At 48.9% G+C, this 22,820-nt stretch overlaps 1 protein-coding gene across 1 annotated transcript in view; it reads right to left on the reverse strand.

Moving 5' to 3' along the window:
• Positions 1-17,476, reverse strand: part of FNDC1 (fibronectin type III domain containing 1) — a 77,445-nt gene extending 59,969 nt beyond the window's left edge. The window contains exon 1 of the mRNA XM_055714638.1: positions 17,298-17,476. Coding sequence (XP_055570613.1) covers positions 17,298-17,373 — 76 coding nt within the window. The 5' untranslated portion in view covers positions 17,374-17,476. The remainder of the gene's footprint in view (positions 1-17,297) is intronic.
• Between the last annotated feature and the right edge of the window lie 5,344 nt (positions 17,477-22,820).

Raw genomic sequence — 22,820 nt, forward strand, 5'->3', positions numbered from 1 at the left:
CCAAGATTCCCAGACAAACCCAACAATGTACCAAGCACAGAAACACAGGGATGGATTAAAGCCCACCTTCAGATACCTGCGGAATGACAACTACAAAAGGCATTGATAAGCTTTCACAAACAGCCAGCATGACAAAGGGATAAAAACATGACAGTCAGCAGGAGAGAACTGAGACTCGGTAAGCTGTGCTTTGCTGCATGCATAAACCAAGCAACAAAAAATTCATGGAAACAGTTCCTCCACCTGGCCCCAGAGTAGTAACATCAAAACCCATCCTGTTCTGAGCAATACTGTTACAATTTTTAAAAAAGGAAAGCTTTCCCTTTCCACACCCCTCTTGAGATGCTGCAGAGAGGTATGCCTTAAGAAAAGCCCCTTTGCTTTACTTTACGTAATTCTGTCACTACAGTGTGTACTTTTCACTTGTGGTCATCACTTGGAGACTGACATCTGTCTCACAAGCACTTAAAAATATCCCTCACTGCATGCATTTGAGTTCTTTGACTCAAGACTTTATCCAAAGCTCTTTGGTGCACTCCCAGCTGAAACCTTGGTACCACCCTCTGCCTCCAGCTTATTCGAAATCTATTCTCGCTCTGGAGGGAGGGGCATCGAGTCATTGCTCCTTCAGGTCCACCAAGACAACAAAAAAGCCACTCTGACAGTCCAGAAGAATTGAGCAGGAGGGTTGTGAGCTCTCCTGGCTGCACAGCTCTGGCCCCTGGGGCTCCTTGCAACCACCCACACAAAGTGCACAGCCTGGGCTCCAAAACACATGGTTTACATCAGGCCACTGTTTCAGTTTCTGGAGACCTACAGCCCACTGTTCAACTGAGCAGCTACTTCTGAGAGAATAAAACATGAACCCATTCCAGCACCAGACTCCTGAAAACCTCCAAGCGTAAGGCGAGGTGGAGATGGACGGATATTGCATAGACTCTAAAATCAGGTATGGTATGTAGAGCTGTAACCCTTCTAGAGTAAAATCTTCAATTGCTAAGAGAAAATGGAGCGACATTCAGTGAAGAATGTACTTTGTATGTCATAAAAACTTTAATTATTCTCCACTCCCTAATAAGAAAAAATAGAAAGAGCTGAACATTTGGCAGACCCATTTCGGAAGTGTTTTTTAAACCACTACTTCAAAAGCAGTATTGGAAAGTGGCTTTTAAACCTGCCACTCAAACTACCCCTTTTTCTAGATACATCTCCTCCACCTGGCTGTCTAATACTAACTCACATTGGTACTACTCTGCTTTTCTTGCTAGAACTGCTCTTTCTGATTTTCCTTTGGGATTCTCTTCAATGCATCTTTCAAGGTCCTGATATTACTAGCTCGCTGACATTTAAGTATTTAAAGTTCATCTGGCAAAAATGATTTTTTGCTGGTGTATTGTGCCCTTTGACACGGCTCAACTGTATTAGCCAGACGTACTGACAAAATGACTGACAATGTAAGGATTTGTCTTTCCATGCAGGAGAGAGCCACAACTCTGACTACAGCTGTTCCTCGAGAGTCCAGTGAACAGTCACAGTATGAGAGCACAGCTGGATTAGGTGGCACCACCAGCAGAATGAGGCTTACAGCCTTTAAGCTTTTGATAACAAGTAAATGTCAAATCTGTAATATTTGAGTGAGTTTCAAATGTATATGCAGGTATCCTTTTAATGCTTGTCTACTGACTTTAACCTTTTCTGGGCTTAAAAATGGATGTTTATAGCAGAGCCAACCTATTTCTTTTACACAGTCCACACGACAAAGAGGAATAGCATGAGCTGTCAACAGGCCTGATAAAGCCATTGATCCCAGCCCATTCCTTCACACACATCCCTTCAGTCCCTGGTCTTCCAGAAGGAGGGAGTATTAGTGCTTCTCCCCCGTGACACACCTAATGTCTCCCAGTGCTGATACCACACTGCCAGGCAGGATTCCTGGCTGTCTTAGCTGGCGGCTACCATGACGCTCAGACCTTCCCAGTGGGCAAGAAATTCACATTCCTTGGCGTCAGTGGATATTCAATTGCAGGAATAGCACAAATCAACTTACAACATCTTAAACCCTGTTTCTGAGATAAATCAGAGCCTAAGGGTGCTTAAAGTGGTGCAGTCTGAATTTAATCTGACTGCAATCACAAACATGACAAAAGCACGGGATAAAGTTAAATGAACTTGTTTTCCTCTAGACAATCTTTGTATAGGCTGTTCTTTAGCCCAAGTCAGAAGTTCAGTGACAGGAAGGAAACCTGCCTGAGAAAATCAGAATGTGAACCCAGCACCGAGCAACTCATGCCATGGCAAGACATTGTCTGGAACAAAACACACCCCTTCAAAGCTTATGCCTTTCCATGCTCTGTTAATGACTGTAGCCTCTACATTATTTTCACGTCCAATTTGTTCTTGTTTTCATATTCACATTCCTTATTTACTCAAAAGTGAGGTAATTTCTGTGTTTCTGACAGTCTAAAATGAAGCATACCATACCTCAAAACCATGTCAGAAAAGCAAAGAGCAAACATAACATTGCCACAAAGCTAACAGACCTATAGTTTTGGTTAGCCTCCTCTTTAAAATCAGGGTCACCTGACTCATAGTACTTTTTAATGCATATTTTGCTGTCAAATCAAGTATTGAAAATAAATTGTCCATTGAAGAGAAGAGATGGACACCACAGAGGAGAACTCCACCATACAGTGCTGAATACCTGGAAGCCACGTCACTCCTGGGACATCCCTGACTTCCACCTGCATGTGTGCATCATCTTTATGTGCTTCTCACGGCCGCCTCTACGAAGCCTGGGGTCTTTAACTGCATTGGCCCTGGATGCACAGTTTAACAGTTGTTAGAGCAGCCCACTGGTATAACAAGAGGCATCACTTCCTTGAGTGGAGAGAAAGTGACTTTAAGCGCACTTCACATTGCGCTCTCTGAGTGCAAGAGAAGGCAGGAGAAGAAATGATCCCATGAGAGATTCCCAGGGCAGCAGGATCCCCCTGAGAAACTCCATGGCTCCTCAGGGCAGACCCAAGGGCACACACACACAAGCGTATCTGCCTGTGTGGGCAGGATCTGCCACTGGTGCCCAGAGCAAACACATGGGTTTCAAAGGGCCCTTCCTCTGCAAGGCCCTGCAAAGCAGGGCTCCCCTTTGCTCCCCACTGCTCCAGTCTGCTGCTTGTGCCCCAAACAGTTCAAAGGCTGACAGGGGTGTGGGGCTACTGGAGGTGCCCCTTGGACCCCAGGCAGGATTTTGGCTGCACAACCTGTGATGAGCAGCAACACTCTCATTCTCCTCTAACAACCTGGCAATTTTGTCCATGACAAGAGCAGAAGGTGGCACAAAGGTAACACAAAGCTTGCACCAGGATGGGTATTATCCTTCTCGTAAAATATACTGACTTCCACACCAAGTGCTGCCACTTCTGAGCCATAATGTCTATATGTTTTTCTATGAGAAAGAGTTGACCCCTGGTACAAATGCACACGGTAAAGTCCATCATGGCAGTAGGAAGAAATGACATCATCTGCTAGCACTGCTCCATTTATCTGAAATTTCTGATGGTTTCATGAAAACATGGAACAAGACAAAAAATTTGCTCAGACTGACTTAATCTCAGTGGTTTTCTCATATTCTGTGAAGCTGCCACGGAGGGAAAGCTTTAGAGATTTGCACACAAAGGAACATATGCAGATCTTGCTTTAAGTTGAAGATGAAACCGGCACTTCACCTGCAGCTGATGGCCAGACAGGTATGGCTAGATAGGAAGGGTGACCCATCTGTGCAGGATCACAAGTCCATGGATGCCCTTCTCTCCAGCACTGACACCAGCATAGAGTTTGCACGATGCCACTCTGTCCAGTCTGGACTTGGGACCTGAGTCTGGGAGTCACTACATTGCAGCCTACCCACACATACTCTCACCCCTGTACAGATGGCTTGCAGGTAAGCCAGCCTATTCTCCTCTAGGTGGGCCTCAAAGGATGCCTGCAGGCAAGGTAGTAAAAAAAGAGAGAGTATTGTTTCTAGGCTGTCACGCATCCCCTCCACCACAGCCCCCCTCCAAGCATCCCAGCAGCCAGAGCTAGCTTTGAAGTGGGTTGGCAGGGGACATGAGTCACAGCCAGAGCATGCACTCCTGTGAGCCAACCTCTGTCCTGCTTCCTGCAGGTACAGCCATAGATCTGCAAGAATGAAAACACACCTACTAAAACTGCACTGCTCATTAGGAGGCTAACTAAACCGTGGCAGCACCTTTATGCTGTGCACCTGGATTACTTCTCATGAACCTAAATCTTCACTCCATTGCTTTGCTTTCATGTTAGTGCAATCTCGTTAAAATCAGTGGCACGTTACAGAGGCAGTCAAGTGAAGAATGAGGCCCTGCTCCTTCAAAGGCTGAAGAAAATGTAATTATCCTGATGAGAGATAGGGACTAGGCTTATGGAAAGTCACAGCAGGGAGCACAGCTCTCTTTCTGCACCAGCTTTCACTACAGCCTCATGGTTACCCGCATCCATAAAGCACAAAGCTTTATATGCTTAGTTCATATTATTCACTTTATATGTGAAATGCATTTCTAATTAAATACTCCTATTCAAACACCTAATTTGCTTCCAAAACTTGTTCAGCTCTTGGCTGCTGGGATGTTTTATGGCAGATCCTCCAAGCAGGAGACAAATGCTAACCTTCTCCATTGATTTGGGGTCTTGGGTTGGCGGGGGGAACTGACAACTCCCAGCCACCTTCCCATTTACATCCCCACTCTACAGAGCCTCTGAAAAACCCATTCACCTTGAGCACTTTAACACCCACCAAGTGGATTACATCAGTCATTTGTGGAAACAGCAACAAGTGTTAACCAAGCCACAAGAAGCCAAAAACTCATGGCTTCAACTCTTCTTCAGATACCCCAGATTTTGAAAATCCCAGAAAACTGTAATTTTCACTCACAGAAAAAAAAAAAAAGAAAGAAAAAAAAAGAAAAAAAGAGTCAGTGAGACACTTCTGAAGCGAAGATTAGCTTTGGATTCAAGGTGTTGGCAATCTGGGTGGTGTGGCTCTGCTTTTGGTTCATTCCTTTATGCGTATCACAGACTTCACCAAATCATCCTACTTAAAGGCTCTGAGTTACTTGCATTTGGGGGGGCTGGTCTTCACCTCTCTCCAAAACCACCTCAATATATCTAAACCTGCTCCCTTACCCTGTAAAGTAGCACAGATTTTTTAATGTACTGAGGATTCAGATGTTTATGTAAAGTCTTTCCATTCCATCTCTAGTTGAAGTGCACATTCAACTTTCCACTAGAAACTGCCAAAGATGCCTCAGACTCACAAAGTCAGAGAGTAGGAATTCAAGTTTCATCATGCATTGAAGCAAAAAAAAAATATTGAAACTCTCCATTTTTATTTCATAATGCGAACCTTTCATAAATCAGTAAAGTTTGAGTGTTTCTAAATGTACAAGTTTGCTAAGAACAAACCACTGGCTCAGCATTGGCGTCCGCTCTTTCATTAGCAGCTCTAGAGATTAAGTTTCTTCACAGGGATTGGTAAAAGTACATCCTAAATTAACACAGTCTTTGTTTCCTCCTCTTAATGAAAAATGCAAATAAAAAACTCTAAAACATTATTTATCCAGCTGTAATACAAAATTGTTTGCAATTCATATCTTAAATAACACTAACACTGACTCTCCTAAATAAATTTGTTCCACAGTTTTTACTGCGAAAGTCTTTCGGAAAGTACATATGTAGCTTTGTACCCTGTAAAGGGAAGCTGGTGGCACACACTCCAAGTCTCCCAAAGTGCAAAACTCGTAGGTACGAGATAAAACGCATGCCAAGGAAATGGCCAGAACAGTATTATCGCTACTCTTAGCAGCTCTGCACTAGGCTGGGTTCAGGTAAGAAACAGATAGGCACAGATTTTCATTACTGACAAATGGCCGCCTTATTTTCAAAAAGCAAACCTCTGCAGTCATATTCAAAGCAATGTCTTCATGCAAAGCCCTGGGCTGTATTACACATTACTCTACAACTAATCCTATCGTAGCTGAGCAGACATGACAGGGGCAAATGGCAGCAGCCCCCTGCAATCCCCACATCTTACACGTCATGGTCTGTCAGCTACTAGCTGGGATGGCCAGCAAAGATTTTAGCCAATTACTACCCTTGAAAAGCTGCTGAATGTACCGAAAAGATGCAGTCACAGCTCGGCAGGTTTGTAGAAGGGAATTCATGTTATCTTCCTCAGTTTATCCCAGGGATATCTAGAACTGAAAATACAAGGATCTACAAAGCAACTGATGAACTGGCCTCCAATGTGGAGGTGCAAAACTTGCAGCTTCTCCCCATGCAGCACATAGCATCCCTGCCCAGTGGGATATACAGCAAGGGGGACATCTGGGGAAGAAAATCAACCCTTCAAGTCAACAAAGCCTCTGCAAAAATCAGTACAGCAAGTCTCAGGAAGGACCATGGTAGACTTCTAGAGTCTTCAACACGCCACAGCTAGCAGCCTGCCAGACCCATACATTACCAATGTGCATGGGCTCCTATTTTGTGCTATTCACATATCATTGTTTGAACACCCAAAGTGGAAGATGTGGAAGAAGGTCGCACTGACTCTCTGACTGCTGCTAGGTGACCCTCTGAGGCTGAGCTGGCACTGGTGCAGGTCAGAGGATTGAAGCTTTCAAATACCGCAACACCCATCCAGCATTGCCCACTTTGCTTTTAAGCTCTGAACATCTTGTCACCAAGTTAGCTAGTACCTATAATGAGCTCCTGCTGAAAACCAACGTGACAGTACTATCTTCTACAGTCACAGGGCTTCAACTAGACCTGCATGGCATGCAAGAAGATGTTACTCAACAGAGTTACGGGCAGCCTGGGTCTGGATGTTCTGCATGGCCAATGCTGGGGCACCAGCCCTGCAGTGACAGCAGAGCCTAAGCCCTAGCTTGGATCCCTCAAACCAAGGCTGGCTGCTACTAGCAAAGCAAAGAAATTTGCACTGCTTTACAAGTAGTTTTAAGAAACTTGCTACTGCCTTCTGGGTTGGCCACCTGCTACCGTTTAGTAGCACAAACACTTTGCTAGAGCAGCAAAGCTTCCTGACACACAATGATTTTCTTCCATACAAAGGGGCCCCAAATTACTGAAAAGCTCCTACAGACATTTCAAAGTTTAATTTGCCTTCTTTTTTTTTTTTAAAGGGACAGCTGTAACCATAACAAAAGTGGTTTTTAAAAAAAAAGTATACTTATACAGCATGAACAGCTTAAAATACATATTTGCAAGAGATCCCTCTTGCTGAAAAAGCCAAATGGCTCCTTTCTCATTGCCAAAAATCTTGCAAAATCTATGGCTAACTTCATGGAGGCTCTTATCTTTAGATTTGCAGGGTCCATTTCTGCCACCCTTACTGCATTTATTAGCAGCTTGTTCTGCAAGGCTCTGGTTTTAAGAAAAAACTTGTTTCTCCCCAAGGAAAGCAACAGGTAGAATGGCGGGAACTTGCCAAAAATAATCCCCCCTCTCTTCACGCACACCACCTTCATTCAGAAACATTCACATTAACTCATCAGCTATTCTAATGCTTACCCGCACCAGAGCCTGAGGTCCATCACTTAGGAGTTCTCACCTCAGCTCTCTCTACTGGGCTGACATCCTTCCCCTGTCCCTGCTGGTGCTAGAAAAAAACCACCTTTTTTTCTCTTGTATTGCCTTCTCCCTCCCCTCCACCATCACATACATGGGTGGTTACTTCCCTCCATTCTCAATGGAGAGCGTAGAAACCATCCTCTCCCAGACATGTTCCCACTGCACCACTGTGCAGGCACAGTTGCGCCCACACCAGCCTTCCTAAACAGCTATGACTGCCCTGTGCTAGCACAACGTGGGACAGCTGGCTTGTCACCACCACAAGGGAAAACTTAAGCCAATACAAAGCCATTTCTCTTTTAACTTTACTAAAGTAGTGGTCTGAAATTTCTTTCCACCCCTCCAAGATGTCACACTCATTCCCATTTCACATCATCAGCTGCAGGTTTCCCAGCCAACATGCACAGCATGGTACCAAACACGGCCAGAACCCCCCAATGTCTCGTACCACTCATCATCCCTCCCCGAGGGTAATTTAAACAGCTGTTTCTGCAGAGGAAAGCAAGTGTGTTTGCAGAGGTGTCTGGCCCACAGTGATCAGCACTTCCAAGAGCATAGCAGGTGTCCTGCATGGGGACTGAACAGCTGGGAGGGCAGCTGAGGAGTACGTATGGCCTGAGACATCTCATGGCAATAAACAGACCTTGCACTCAGCAACTGACACCCAGCAGCTCTGACCCTGAATGGGAAGGGCTTTCGTGAAGATGCACGTGGTACCCGCTGAGTGGTCAGTCCCCTGACACCGATTTAAGTATGCACTCATGTTCCCGGAGGACCAGCTTGACTTACATTAGCCATTAAGAGTGAAGAACAGGAATTCAGTGCGCTGGCATAGCAATCATGACACTGTAAACAAAAAAGTACATTACTATGCACATCTAACAAGAAAATCAGGCTTGCTAATATTGCTGTTTTAAGGTTTAGACTTTCTAGGCTTTCAATACTGTCACTGTGCTGTCACAGAACAGCTTATTTTTCTGTTTAATTTAATTTCCTGTTGGCCTTGTTTCTTTGGGAAGAGAGCAATTTCTTCTGTATCTGCAAGCACCAGACACTTCAAGGGATGGATGCCATTCAGGACCTTCTTGGTGGGTCATCATGGTAGGAAAAGATATTCAGGTCTTTACAGCCATGCACTCCAAGTGCAGCTCTTCCCCTCTCCCTGGCGTACATACAGCTTCGGACCTGAGACTTGGGAGTAGGACTCCCCCATCACCAAAGCTGCCCTAAGATCCTACAACATACAAGTATCTAGACTAATAGTAGTCATTTCACTAGCAAAAGAAAAGTTAAGCAACACAGAAGTGAATAAAAAGCTGGAATTAAAATAACTTTTTAAATAGTCCCAAGTAGACTCCAAAGTTTACTGAGTGGAATAAATGGAAAGCTGAAATACTTCACATTTTCAGGCTCTCGAAGCCTGTGCTCACGGTCTCTTTCACCAGAGAAGGGTGACCTGATCGCCAAACTGAATTTATTCTCAAGCACTCTCTGTGGTGCAGCTGGATTAACATCCCCAGATTAGAGAGGCAGACACCAAGCCACATCCGTTTGAAGGTTTGATCCAGCAAAATAATATGCATGTACTTCCTTCAGCTGTCTCCAGTGATTTCAGGGAGTATCACTACATGCAGCACAGAAGCATGCGTGTAAGCATGTTGCAAATCACAGCCCAATACACAATAGACCAGAGGAAGCCTACAGCAGGAGCAACATCAGAATCCATGTTCTGCGTCACAGAGGGCAACTTGAGCCCACACACCCCTCTCCACCTCAGGGGGCAGTCAGCTCACTGCTTTGCAGGGATGCTATGTGCAATGACAGTGCAAAACCACAAGACTCTTAGGAAGCGTTGATAAAACCCTGCAGAGATACTACTGAGCATCTCACAAAAGAATTCAGTCATTACTTCTTGTCTGGAACGTTTCAAGTAGAAGAGAGAACAGCAGCTTAGGTTGGGCAGTTCTCCAGCACCACAGCGTGGAAAAAACATTCACCTCATTTTTACAACAGAGCCAACGGAGCCCAGGGAAGGTGAGATGTCACTTTGAAAGTTTGTCTCAGACCTATGAAGGAAACCATGTCTTGTGATCCCAACCCCACCTCCCCCATAATAAGACCTCAGACACTTAGCAAATGCATATATTAAAAATACATGCAACCTGAAATCAGACTGAAATCTCAGTCCAGATGAGCCAGATGGAACCTTTCCATCACTGCCATTAGCTCTTAAATTGTTTATAATACATTTACTTTGGGAGACCAGAAACATCAAACGAATGGCACAGCTAGGAGAGAAGCCTATGTGAAGCTCAGCTGACACAGAAAGGCTGTAAACACATAACCCCGAGCACGCATTGCTGCAAAGGGCACCAAGCCTTCTGCCAAGTTCCCGGAACACTGTCAGCTTCACACCGCTACAGCCTCTCCACGCGGGAGCTGTGGGGCCATCTGCAAAGCATGCAGCACTAAAGGCCACACAATTATGTCGCCAAACTCGGTATGGCTTCTAAAGGTGAAGAAAGGGAAAGACATTTAGACTATGTGAAAGTGCAGCTCAGTTGCTCATGCAGGACTGGATTCTGATGCCATTAGGTATTTCAGCAGGACTGCCACGTGAAGCAAGACACTGCCCAGCAGGAATAACAGCATCTAAATCCAGCCCTGCATCTATCTGGCCACAGGCTGCCCACTGCGGTGCCCTCAGAGCTGGCCCAAGGACCTCAGCAGCACAGGCAAAACTAAATGCTGACTTCCTGAGGCCGAAAACATTCCTGAGGCTGAAAACATGAGGTCTGCTACTTCTCAGGCTGCTGGAGGGGTGGCAGGGTGGGCATGGGGTGCTGCTCCCACACTCCCCTACCTCGGCAGAGGGAGCATCTGGGAGCTCTTCGAGGACTGGCCAGGCAGGTGGCAGGGCTCGGGCTGGGCACTGAGCATCCAGCCACAGCAGCATGATTTGCCAGTCACGTCTGCTGCTTTTTAAGGTAATTTTAAGGTAATTTTAAGGTAAACTCAGTTTTTGTTCCCTGTTACCAACTAAACCCTTTCCCACTCCATACACCCTGCCAAGGATGACACTCTGAAAGAGGGATAAAGAAGTACATTACGGAATACCGAACAAAATTATGTTAACTATTCAATTTCTCTTATTTTTGTCTTCTTTTTAGAGGCAAGGAAAAACTAACGCTCCATCTCCAGCAGTTCTGCACTTCTTCCAAAAAAAAGTTCCAGCCAAAATACTTCAGCCAACTATACAGTAAACATGATGACAAATAACCATTTGAAGAGTTGCCTCTTACTTTACAGATGTATATATTAAGAATGACCAACTCCTCCAGTGGAAAAAATAATCAGTTTAATGACAGAACACAACAGTTAGCAAGACTTGCTGGAACGGAGACCATTGCAAGATGCCCAAGAGGACTTGATGACTGAGTAACAGTGAAATAGCTGCACTGGAACAATGAAATATGAACACACTCCACAGTCCTCAAAGGGTAATTTGCTCAGTTTAATGAAGAGCTGATTTGATGATCACGTTACTCACTGAAGAGGGGTGATTTAAAATGCACACTTCTCCAGACCATTTTCTAATACATACACAGATAAATTTGGATGTACCCTTTAGGTTTTCTTCCAGGGTGAGGAGAAGCTTGGACTGCCTTCTTTACATCAGGATTTCACTATTTTATCTGATGTAACTAACAATTACCCTTTGCTTCGGAAAAGTTCTCTGTTTAGAGCACACAATTTCTACACAACTTGTGTCCTTCTTCCACCTTTCTTTGCTTCTTGCTTTAAATACAGATCAACTCTGCCAAACACAAAGCACCTACACTGACATAGAGCCACACGTGCAGACCAACTCCAGAGGCACTGAAGCACGGTGAGTTCTTACGGCAGCACGGTAGTGTGACACAGCCAGGGTACGCAGCCCGACCTGGCACACGGGAAGAGCTCTCACATCCCATGGCACAGGTATGATTTGTGAAGAGCTAATGGTGGGCCAGAAGTTACAACTTCGGTGACAGTGAGGTACTGTGACTGTCGCTCAGGAAATACAACCTACACGGATTTTAGCCACCCTGAAAATGCTGTGAACAGTACAAAGCATGCTAAAGCTTGAACCTAACATACCTTTGCAGAAACTCTGAGGGGCAAAGGAGGAGAGAAGACTTTACATTACATCCCAGAGAGCAGTCCCAGGGACCAGCGGAGGAGGAATTAGCGTCTGCAGAGCTACATGTGTCAAAATCCTCTGGTCATGTGACTTAGGAGGGCAGGACACAGGACAAGAGGTCTGGAGAGAGGTGGGTACCAGGATCCCCTCGAGGACAAAGGAGGCAGAGGGAGCTCGGCAGCCTGCACAGGTCTTGCTGGGGACCAGAGGCACCTGAGCTGTCAGCACAACCTCCCATCTCCCCAGGCAGGACAAGACCATGCAATGAAGGAGCCACCGTGTAAACACTGTTTGATGTTGCTCATGTTAACTCTGCTACCAGTATAGTAGTTAAGCACTCAGCCGTGTGGTCAACTGCAGAAAAAGCTCTTTTTCATTACAAGCTTGTCTGAAGTTTCAAGAGGAACCAGGGAAACCTGACACTTTCCAGGTGTTTGTACATCCCCAAAGGAAATGAATCCAGCTACAGAGGTGCTGTGGGCAAAAAAAGAATAAATGTGAGAGCTGGGATCAGAGCATCAGGAGTCCCTCCAGCCAGGTACAAAGTCAGTGCAAAATCCCCTCCTCACTGGTCTAAATGCCTTTTTGGTAAGAGGCAGGCAGTGGAGATGCAGACTAAATCATACTGTCCCTCTAAATCCCTAGACATCCAGGGTGTGGAGGAAAGGTTAGAAATGTGTGTCCTGAGACTCAGAGAACAGACAGCAAAGCAAAAGATCTCAGCAGTTCTTGTTTTTTAAATCTTGTGCTTTTTAAGCCACTGTCTTGATCTTGGCAATGCTTATTTTGGCACTGCACTTTGTGAACATTCAACACAGACTGTGGGGTTTGCAGCCAACAGCGCAGCAGAGTAAGTGACAGTATAGCACACACATATAAGAAAATGTAAACATGATTTCAAAGGCTTTATACTGGGTCACGCATAGTGAAGGATCTTTCAGACGACCTCACATTTCTTCAAGATACCCATCACTCCTCCATTGCCCTGGAAATGTAAGCCGTATCACTCCTCAGAGGCTATGGTGTCAGTGCAAACATAGCAAAAATACAAGTTCTCAGCCCACATAGAAGCAAAATACTTGGGCTCCTCATCAGCCAGAGGGAAAGGATCTCCCCAGCTTCAAGATTTGCTGCTCCCCTCTGCATTCCACTGCCGTACACCCCGGCAGGCCACCCCTCTCTCCCATGCTGGGCAGGAGCACCGGTTGCAGAGGTGTAGCAATCTTTCACCTTGGGGAATAACAAAAACACTCAGTTCCAAATAAATAAAATTTCAACTGCATTTGAAGGAACAAAAGCAATCCTGTAGTGCAACACACCAGTGAAACCACTGCTGCTTTGGGGGACTGTAAACCAGAAAAGACAACTGACAGTTTTGGGGGGGGAGAAAAGCAGAACAGGGAGCACCGGTCTCTGCCTGAGAGACCAGGGCAGCATTTGCAGGGCTGGGAGTGCCCTCTCAAGGCTGCACAACCCTCAGTACGCCTGCAGCCTGGGGGAGAAAACAGCAGCATGCTGCTTGCTGAGAGGAAGGCACATTAATGTCTACGCCATTCCCTCTGGAGAAGTAAGCACTTCACCTGCTCAATGCATTAGGGGTCTGCGGGAGGCACAGCTAAACACCCACGTGCCCTCCTCCCCCTCGGTAGAAACCACACACACACCAAGCGGTAAATGTTCCCAAGATACATGCATACACCTAGCTATGAACAGTTCGCTTGGGCAGATGAGCGGGGAGTTAAGGAATGCTAATTTAAGAAGACAGGTAACTCAAACAAGACAAGTGAATCCTGACATTTCAAAACTAGGGAAACAAAAAAAAAAAAAAAAGTGCTGGCTTGGCTGCAGGTTTTTGAATATTTGGGATCACGCTCAGACTACTAAACACAGGCTCACTCTAGAGGTCTTTGGTAAGGAAAAGGTTCCAATCATGCTTATGCCTGAGCTGCAGCAGTGTAAATTTAAAAGACCCAGTGCCTGATGCCAGCACACCCCAATGCCACCTTAGCCACAGTCCCGAGCACTTCCCCAGTGATGGAGAGAGCTGGGTAACACAGCTGCCAGCTGAAGAAACCATGGGTCCTAGAAGTGCACCAGAAACTGAGCCTGGTGAAAATACTGCTTTGCTTCATTGATCCGAAGACAACAGACCACTTGCAGACAGCTACACACAACTTGGAGCAGACATGAAGACCAGCCTCCATTATCTCGAGACTCAGAAGCCACATTTACCATTTCAGTGGACTGCGTGAGAAATATCAATGTCACCTGAGCACTGAATGTGTCTGAGGGAGCTGTATTTTGGGGACATATGAATGTTCACTCAACACACTGGATTATAGAGACAAGATCCCATTCCCTCTGCAGGCAGAGAGAAAGCATTCCATGTGGTTTTTTCGCTGCATGATCTGCTCAGCCCCCTTCTATTTTCTTTCTGTATAGATCAGCTTCTGAAAGCATCTTCTTAACTACGTGTCCAGCCAACCTCAGTCCATGTGCTGTCTGAGGAGTTGGAATTATAGACTTGGACGACACAAGGGCATTCATACCTCTGACACACCCAGAGGCTGGTACAGAGCTATACAGTTAAGACCATTACAGCATTGTCCTAAATAACTGAGAAGATACATTCCTTAGAGCTAAACAAAGTGGAAAATTCCCTTGGAGTCCCTTCTGCTTTCTCTGCGTATGGCACACAGTCTAGACGAGGAGGGAAAATGAGAGTTAGTGCTGCTGTCAGAAAGGCTCTCACTGAGCACAGCCTCTTCTTAACGTTCCTCCCAAATTTCTCCCACTGGCCACAGGTGGTGCTTGAATATTGTTTGTATAAAAGCAACCAAGGAGGGTTTCTACAGGACTGCTTTCCAAAGTCAGTATCCATCCTTCCACACGTGGGATCTGGCAGCAAACAACAAAAATCTCTCTTGGCAACACACAAATGGGATCTGCCCCCTAAGCTGGCTCCAGCACAACATCCTTCTCTTTTTTTGGCCTGAGAGATTGCCCACAGCAATCCCGGGCACAGGCCCCACACCGACTTTCCATTTTGATAAACAGAAGCACAGTCAATGACAGGACCAGCCCAATGCCAGACCCTCACTGAGGAAAAATCTTTTCTTTCTTTCCATGGACAAAAAATGAAGGGCTCTTTCACTCCCTTTGTCGGAGCCCCTCTGCTGAGCCAAGGCAGCCTCTCCATCTCCCAGACACGGCACTTGGGCAAAGGCTCCGAAGTGCAGCGTTTGGGACAGGTCACCTAGACAAAGCATGTGTTGGAAAGGTGATGAAAGGAAGACGAGAAGAGTCCATTTCAAACATGGCTAGAAGGTGAGAAAGCAGGGCCAAGGGCAGCAAAGGCACTCAGCAAAAGTTTTTACCTCCTGAGAAAAAACTCCAGCACCCACCAGCACTTGTGCACTTGTTCAGGGCATTGCCTGGGCTTAGTGGCTTATAAACTACTCTCTGGACTAGAGAAGGAATGTGGTGCCCATTTGGCATGGCCGGCACACCGCCAGCGACAATGAACACATGTGCAGCTCACACTCAGTCCTGCACAGCCACTCTGGGGTTAACAGCACAGTGTTCCCACTCCAGCAGGTTCTGGTGTGCTCCAGAGGTCCGTAGCTGGGAAGCACGCAGAGCTCTGTGCAGTGCTATGCCAAGACATTTGGATTTGTTCAGAAATTGGCTTGGTTTTACAGTACATTGGTGTGGGACTGCAAACGAAGAAAGACTGCACGGCTGTTACATCCAAAATTTTCAGTGAAGTTTCAGACTCCCCTAGAATGACTTTAGACATTACACTGCCAGAGAAGCAAAAGCCTGCCTGAGCTCAACAGCTAACACTTTTCCTCAGAGGCTGTGACATTTCCCATGGATGTTGCCCGTGCTATCAGCACACAAACTCCCCTGCTTCCCTTCTCTCGCTTGCCAGCAGGCAGCCCCAGCTCGCCCTCCGCTTCCCACCGCCACAGAGCAGCGCTACTAGAAATCCACTTCCAGGAGAGTGATCCCAGGCTTAACCTGGATGGGCACAGAGCATCACGGAAAGGGAGACAGCAGTGGATACGGGGGCACCTGCCCGCAGAGCTGCTCAGCACTCAGCCTCACAAACGCACCCTGCTGCTGCCCTGCGGCGGCGCACCCCGCAAGCCTCGCACCTCCCGCAGCCCGCCAGGAGGGCTGTGCGGGTCTGCAAACCGGGCTCAGAGAGCTCCGCCTTTTTCCAGGTGAAGCAGATCTTTGTTAAGCTGCACGCTAAAGCTCACCAGGAGCCGGGGGTGACATTAGGTCCCGGGCTCTCCTGCCCAGCCCAGAGCTGCCGGGGGGCGAGATGCTATCGTCCTTGGCCGGCTCCTCTGCAGCGACAGCACCGGGCTGGAGGTGGGACAGCCACCACATCCAGAGCCAGGGAGCAGGTGTCCCGGGGGCTCTGCCCTGGCCACTCTAACACCAGCGGTTAAAATCTGGTGCTGAAATGCCTCCATACGTCCCTTTAGACCCTGTCTCTAGCCCGGTGCCTCTTTGCCTCTGGTGGGCACAGGCTGAGCCAGGCTCGGGGCTCAGCGCTGCCCGCGGTCCGAACGGTGCCGCGGGGGCTGCAGAAAGGCCGGGGCAGCCCTGCCACCGCCCCCCACACCCCCACCTCCCGCGGTTTAAACCAGAGGCTGAGAGCCGGGGGAATCCGGAGAGCACCCCCAGCCTCGTCCAGGCTGATCCAGAGTCCAACCCACGGGGCTCCGGCGGCGGGAATGAAGAAAGAAGGGATCTCGCCTGACTTCCCGGAGAGATGCCCTCTGTCCAGCGCCGTCCACCGCGCGAGCGGGGCTCCTCCGCCGAGCCCAGGCGGGACGAAGGGACCCGCACCCGGTGCCAGCGGGACTAGGGCACCCGGGGCGGACGGCAAGCGGGAAGCAGCTCCCCGCTCCCCGCAGCTGCCGTCGGGCCAGCAGCGCCATCGCAGCGGGCTGCAGCCCCGCGCCCCGGAGCTCCCCAAGCGCAGCCCAGCCGCAGCGAGCCGACCCGCCCAGGGTCCCGGTCTGCCGGAGCCGCGGGGGTCCCCCTGGCCCTCGGTGCCGGGGCTTGCCCTGATTCGCAGAACCCCCCCTCCCCGCTCGGGTCTCCCTCCCCTGCCTGCGGGTCGCCCGCCCCGGCCCCGTCGGAGGGACCGGCGCAAGCCCGGGGCGGGCGGCAGGTGCCTCCGCCGCGGCGCCGGGGCACGGGAGGCGGCGCGGCTCGGCCCGGCTCCGGCGGGGTGTCCCCCGCGCCCCCGCCGCGCCACGGCGCCCCGAGCAGCCGGCGGCCCGTCGCCGGGCGCCCCGCAGGAGCCCCCCGCCCGCGGCACCCGCGGAGGCGAGCGGGGCCGGCAGCCACACGCGCGCCCCGCCAAGTGCTCGCCCACGGGCGCGCAGAGCGGCGGCACCTCGGGGCGGGCGCCCGGGCCGCTGCCTACCTGGCGCGGCGGCGGGCAGCAGGGCGGCGAGCAGCAGCAGGGCGGCCCAGGGCCGGGGGGCGGCGGGCCCCGCCATGGGGCCGGGGGCGCGGGGCGCGGGCGGCGGGAGCGGCGGGGCGCGGAGCTGCCGCCCGCCCGGCGTCCGTCTCCGCGGGGCTGCCCCGCTGCTTCCTGCGCGCCCCGCCGTCTCCTCCTCCCGGGCTGCCGGGAGACTGCAGCGGGGCGGCCCCGCGGAGGCGGGCGCCGGCCCTCCGCCCCCCGCTGCGCCCCGCCGGCTCCGGCCCGCCCGGCCCCCGCTGCCCGCCCCGGCCGCCGGGCCCGGCGGCGCCCCCTGCCCCACCCCGCCGCGCTCACCTGGCTCCTTCGGCACCCCCCGGGGAGACGGCGAGCTCTGCGCCTGGCCCTGGGCACCCCGGGAGGCGGCAGCCGGCCCACGCGTGTCACTCGCGCACCGTCCGCCCCCTCCTCTCGTGCCCGGTGCCACCGAGCCTTCCCAGCCGAGGTGGGTGTTCGGCCACGGGGGTTCACGCGTACGAGCGACCGTGCAGAACTTGCTGCAGAGGGTTGTCTTTCCTTCACACCGTCTTCGCTCTTTCTGACCTTCCACCCCACACCTGGCCAGGGTTTTTGCTTCGGCCGCCTTGCGCACGAGAGGTGCACTGTTAGACCTACAAGGCACTTCTCAGTCGGACTTGTCTGGTTCTTCCCCCAACCCACACCCCCCCATCTGCTTTTTGAAGGATACCCACCTTTTCATAACAATTAATAATGGGTCCTCTGCTGTGGAAACTAAGCCAAAAAAAGAACAAACCAAAATGGGCATTACAATTCTTGCCTGCCATGGAGGGAGAGGTAAGATAAAAAGAGTTTCTGCAGGCACAGGGAGAAATGAACACCACATTTCTGGCAAAAATCCTCAAACAGACTGAACAAGCAAAAGCACAATTCAAAGAAAGGCAAATAACACGGGCAGGCTCTGCACAGGAATCTGGCAGGTGCCGGCTCCGCACCTGCTTCTGCCCAGGCACCCGTCCTGGCACGTTGCTGCACAGCCCCGTGGCTGAGCGCGTGGGGGACCGGCACGCAGCCAGCTCCGAAATCTCAGCCGACACCTCTGCTGCTGGACATACCTTCTGCCGGGACTCTGTCCCCACTGCTCCGGCCCTCCTGGCCGAGCCGCTCAGACCACCCTGCCCACGGGAGCACGCCGGTGGTGCCTCTGCTGCTAAGAGCACGCATGTGGTCTCCCTTGGGCCCCAGGTGTTACATGCGTGCATTTTTGTCAGCTTGTGGTGTCCAAAATGAGGTGAAGACAGCGTTAACTGGTGAGCTGAATGGTGCTTTCCTAGCAAAACACTGTGGGCTGCATATCCTGGTGATGTTACAGCAAGGATGGTGTTAGAGGGCTCTGTGGGATACAGGGGGCCAAAGCTGGTGCCTGCTCCTCCGCACTGGGTATGGCGCAGCCCCCTACGAAACTACACCCGGGTTTTGTTTCAGAGCAAGGTGCTTGCCGCTCCCCAGATGGAAGCCTAGGAGCAGGTGGAGGGGCAACCATGCGCAAGGTGGGGACTGTAGCCCAGAAATGAAGCGGGGAGCCAAATGATGCAATGGCATGGGCGCGCCGTGACAAGCAAAGGGAGCTGGTCCCAGCCCCCTAGCTGTGGTGGTCTCCAGAAGACTGTCTTTCACCACTCCTGGAATACTTCTTCCTAGAACCTGACTGCTACAGCCTGGAAGAGGCTTTTAAAAACAAAGCAGCGTACCAAAGAGAAGGAGCCTCTAGACGACAGGGTTTCAGACAGCTCAAGGTAAGGCACACCTGTAGCACTGCATGTTCAACATATTGTTGCCTGTTGCAGCCTCTTGGCTCTACGTCAGGAATCTGTAGAATCCATCTTGAATTCAGACTTGAATCCATCAAGTCTGGCAACATGGGTAACTTTCTCTCCACTTTTCACTGTTCCCCCCGTTGCTCTTAACGCTGCCCAAGTTGCTTGAGCATCACTGCTTCATTATCCCCTTTCAGCTTCAATTCTCCTCTTCCTTGAGGAGTCTCCTCGAGGATGTGGCCTGCAGCACAATAGCAGCAGTCATGCAGTGAGGTACTGAACTTAGCTAGCCTTTTACATTAAATGCCACCTGTGCCCCGACAACTTTGAAAGGCCTTTTCTGGATAATGAATCAAGGAATGGCTTGAATACTGCCTAGTAAATTACATACACAATTCTCATGTGGGGTACCAGCTGTTCCTGGGGGAAGGTAAATTCCACTAGCAAGGCATGACATGTAGAGAAAAAAAAAACAACCAAACAACAACAACCAAACTGAGAGATCTGAATATTAGAGTCAAAAGTTTTTGGAAATAAATCTGGGTAAAGATCCATTGCAGTGAGGGATCTCAGCATCACAGAAATCCAAATCGTGCCTAACATCTGTAGCAAGAGCCTTTCTGTGTGAGGAATATATTGTAGGACACAGTGGCCATTTGGGAATTGCAGTGGATGTAGATGCGGAACAATGTGGCTGTGCCAGTACTCCCTGACAGGGATGTCTGAGCTTGCCCTCAGGAGCAAATGGTACCTGGCAAGTCAGGAGGCACAGCCGCAGTGTGGCCCACCAGCACCCATATGCCCCTGCCACCTCCCCCCCAGCTGGTCATGGGTGGCTGAGACAACGCAGGGGACCCTCCATGGGAGCTAACGTCCCTCAGCAGGCTCAAGTCTTTTTGCTGCTCTGGAAATAATAGCTCTGAAAAGGGAAAACCACTGCACTTTCCAGCTGGAGGCAGAACAGTGTAGATGTACTGGAAAGGGCAAATCTTTGCAGAGTTCACAAATCTGGAAGGGTTTGTATTTCCCTCGGTTGTTTCTTCGCTGCTCACCCAGTGCAAGTGCATCCAGGGGAGGCAGCAGGTTGAACATGCAGGAGTGGAGCCATCTGCCTGGGTGAAACTACCCACCCTGCTCACCCATGTGTGCTGTGCAGCCTTGGAGGTTTTTCATTTAAAAGGCAAAATTCCATAAAAACCGTGAATAACTCAGGAATCAACCAAGATGCTGTGTTTCAATGAGTACGGACTCATTCCTATAGTAATGCGGAATTGTTTTGGGTTTTTTTTTTCAGGAAAGGCATTTTCTGTAATTAGCCCAGCTGACATTAGTGTAACATCTAAGATTAAATTATAGCCCAAACGAAGACAAGGGGTAGTTGGGATTACCTTTGTCTATTTAAGCAAATTGCTTCTCCTTCAAGCGACATGAGGCCAGACGAATAATCACTGTACGCTGGAGAATCCCCAGCAGAGAAGCAGCAGCACAACAGCACCTTGCTTTCTGGATTTTTAAAAAACTCACTGGAGCAGGTCTTCAGCTGGAAAAATCTGGCAGAGCTTCTTGCCTCATCTCCTTTCATCTTCTTTTCAGCTCTGCAAATTACACCAGCTAATGAAACAGCTTTTTGCATTTGGCAAACAAACATTCACTCTTGACTTGTAGGAATATTTGTCATTAATGCAAAGGAGAGGTACTTGCAAGCTCTGGGACAGAAATGGTAATCCCACCAGTCTGTAGAGCAGGTTTACAAATAGAAGAGACAGACAGAACCGTGCAAAAGAAGGATTTTAGTAAGCCAAATTGCCCAGATATTTATAGGCAACCTCAAGGGTTCTGTACAGAGAGTTTTTCTTCTCTGCAATTGGAAGCACTGGCTGCAGCTCGCTCGGATATAAGCAAGCAGGATTCAGCCCCAGCATCAGTACAGGTACGGATGTGGCAGCATGGGCTATGATACAAGCGTGGTTCAGCACCCAGCAGCTAAAGCCACATCTGCTGTGATGAGTGTCTAAGAAAGCTAGCTCCCACACAAGCTGCAATGGCAGCTTTGGATCCAAGTGAAAATACAGCAGCCTTTCACTAAATTCCAGCGACCTTTGCTTTGTTTATGCACAAGAAAGTAGGAAAGCTGCAGTAAACACCGCTAAAGGAGTTTCTGACCACATTCTAATGGCGATTATCACTCAGTACAACTTTGCTTAAATTGAGACACTTGTCCTGTAAACATTAAACCTGCATAAAGTGCAAGGATTATTTATATGCAAAAGCCTAAGCATCTATTTCATTTCAAGATGAACAGAAACAGTTTTAAGCGTGTTAATCATGTAATGCTTTTGAGGTGAAGTGTACAATTCTGTTGAAGGCCACTGTCAGAGAGACAAGAGGCTGGAAGAGCCAGGAAACACCTTCCAACCCTGTAAAACTCCTATGAGCACCTGGTAACCCCTCCTCTTCCTTGCAGGTTGTCCTGTTTCAGCATGAGCATATGCATAAGTTGGTAGAAGTACAGATACCTACATCACATAAATAAATGCATATTTTTAAAAAGAAGACAGTGTAGAAAATATACTTGTTATGGGCAAATCACTAGTAGCTGATAATTTATTTGCTGCATTTTGCCTCTTTTTCTGGTGATTACTTGGCTGCAAACAGTTTCTTTAATGTATTTGTTAATTACTTCCATTTATATGCTTTGATAACCCTCCCACTGAAACCAAAAGAAAAACTTCCACTGTTTTAATAATAAAATGATTCGGCCCCATATTCTTGAAGCTATTTGAGGTATTTACCCAATTCAGCTTCTAGATAAAAGTTTTAAAATGTCTGAAGAAATTGAGAATTTATGTTAAATGAAGTTGGCAGACAATGCCGTTTGAATTCTTGTGTGCCCATCTGGTAGACTCATTTAAACAAAAGCTGAAGAAGCAGAGATTATGTCAATAAAGAATGCCGGCACATGAACAAGGAGCAACTAAGGTTTTTCAGGCAGCTGTAGAGCTGGCATGCCTCGCTTCTTGAGTCATTTCCATCTGAAGCCCTATCTTTTCCATGCCATTCTCCTACAGAAATGCCAATGTTTTGGCTTCAGTTGGACTCAATGATCTTAAGAATCTTTTCCAAACTAAATGATTCCATGATTCTATGACTTGTAAGGGCAACATGACCGACACTACTTCTGTTGGGCTCTGTTTTAGCAGCTCCCCCTTCCCACAAAGCCAAGGCAAAGCAAGGCAGTTTAGTATCCAACCCTGTGGCACCGAATGCCATGACACAAGCTGTAACTTTCTCCCGCAAGCAGACACCATTCTGCCTGCACATGTTGTGTAAATACACCTTGGTCCAGAGAGTAAACCCCTTGAAAACGGCTGTTGAGACAGCTGTTCAGGCCTCCCAGCCAGGAGGGCTTTGGTGAAGGCTGAGCCAACTACACGAGCAGAGCAGTGCGGGCAGAGCACTTGGGAAGCACCGTGGCTTCATTCAGGCCAATGGTTTTACAGTCCAAGCGTGCTGGGAGCTGGGGGTTTGTCGCGACGGAGGGAAGACACAGTCGCTCAATATGAGTGATCAGCAGACTTCGTTTATTGTCCCTTACAGTCACCTTTTATGCCTTGTTATAATTAGCTCATACATATTACAAAAGTTAAGCTCATTATTGGTTAGTTGCCTAAATACCAAGCCCACCCCTAGT

Source organism: Falco cherrug, chromosome 6 (genome assembly GCF_023634085.1).
Source record: "Falco cherrug isolate bFalChe1 chromosome 6, bFalChe1.pri, whole genome shotgun sequence".
In the NCBI taxonomy this organism is placed as follows: domain Eukaryota; kingdom Metazoa; phylum Chordata; class Aves; order Falconiformes; family Falconidae; genus Falco; species Falco cherrug.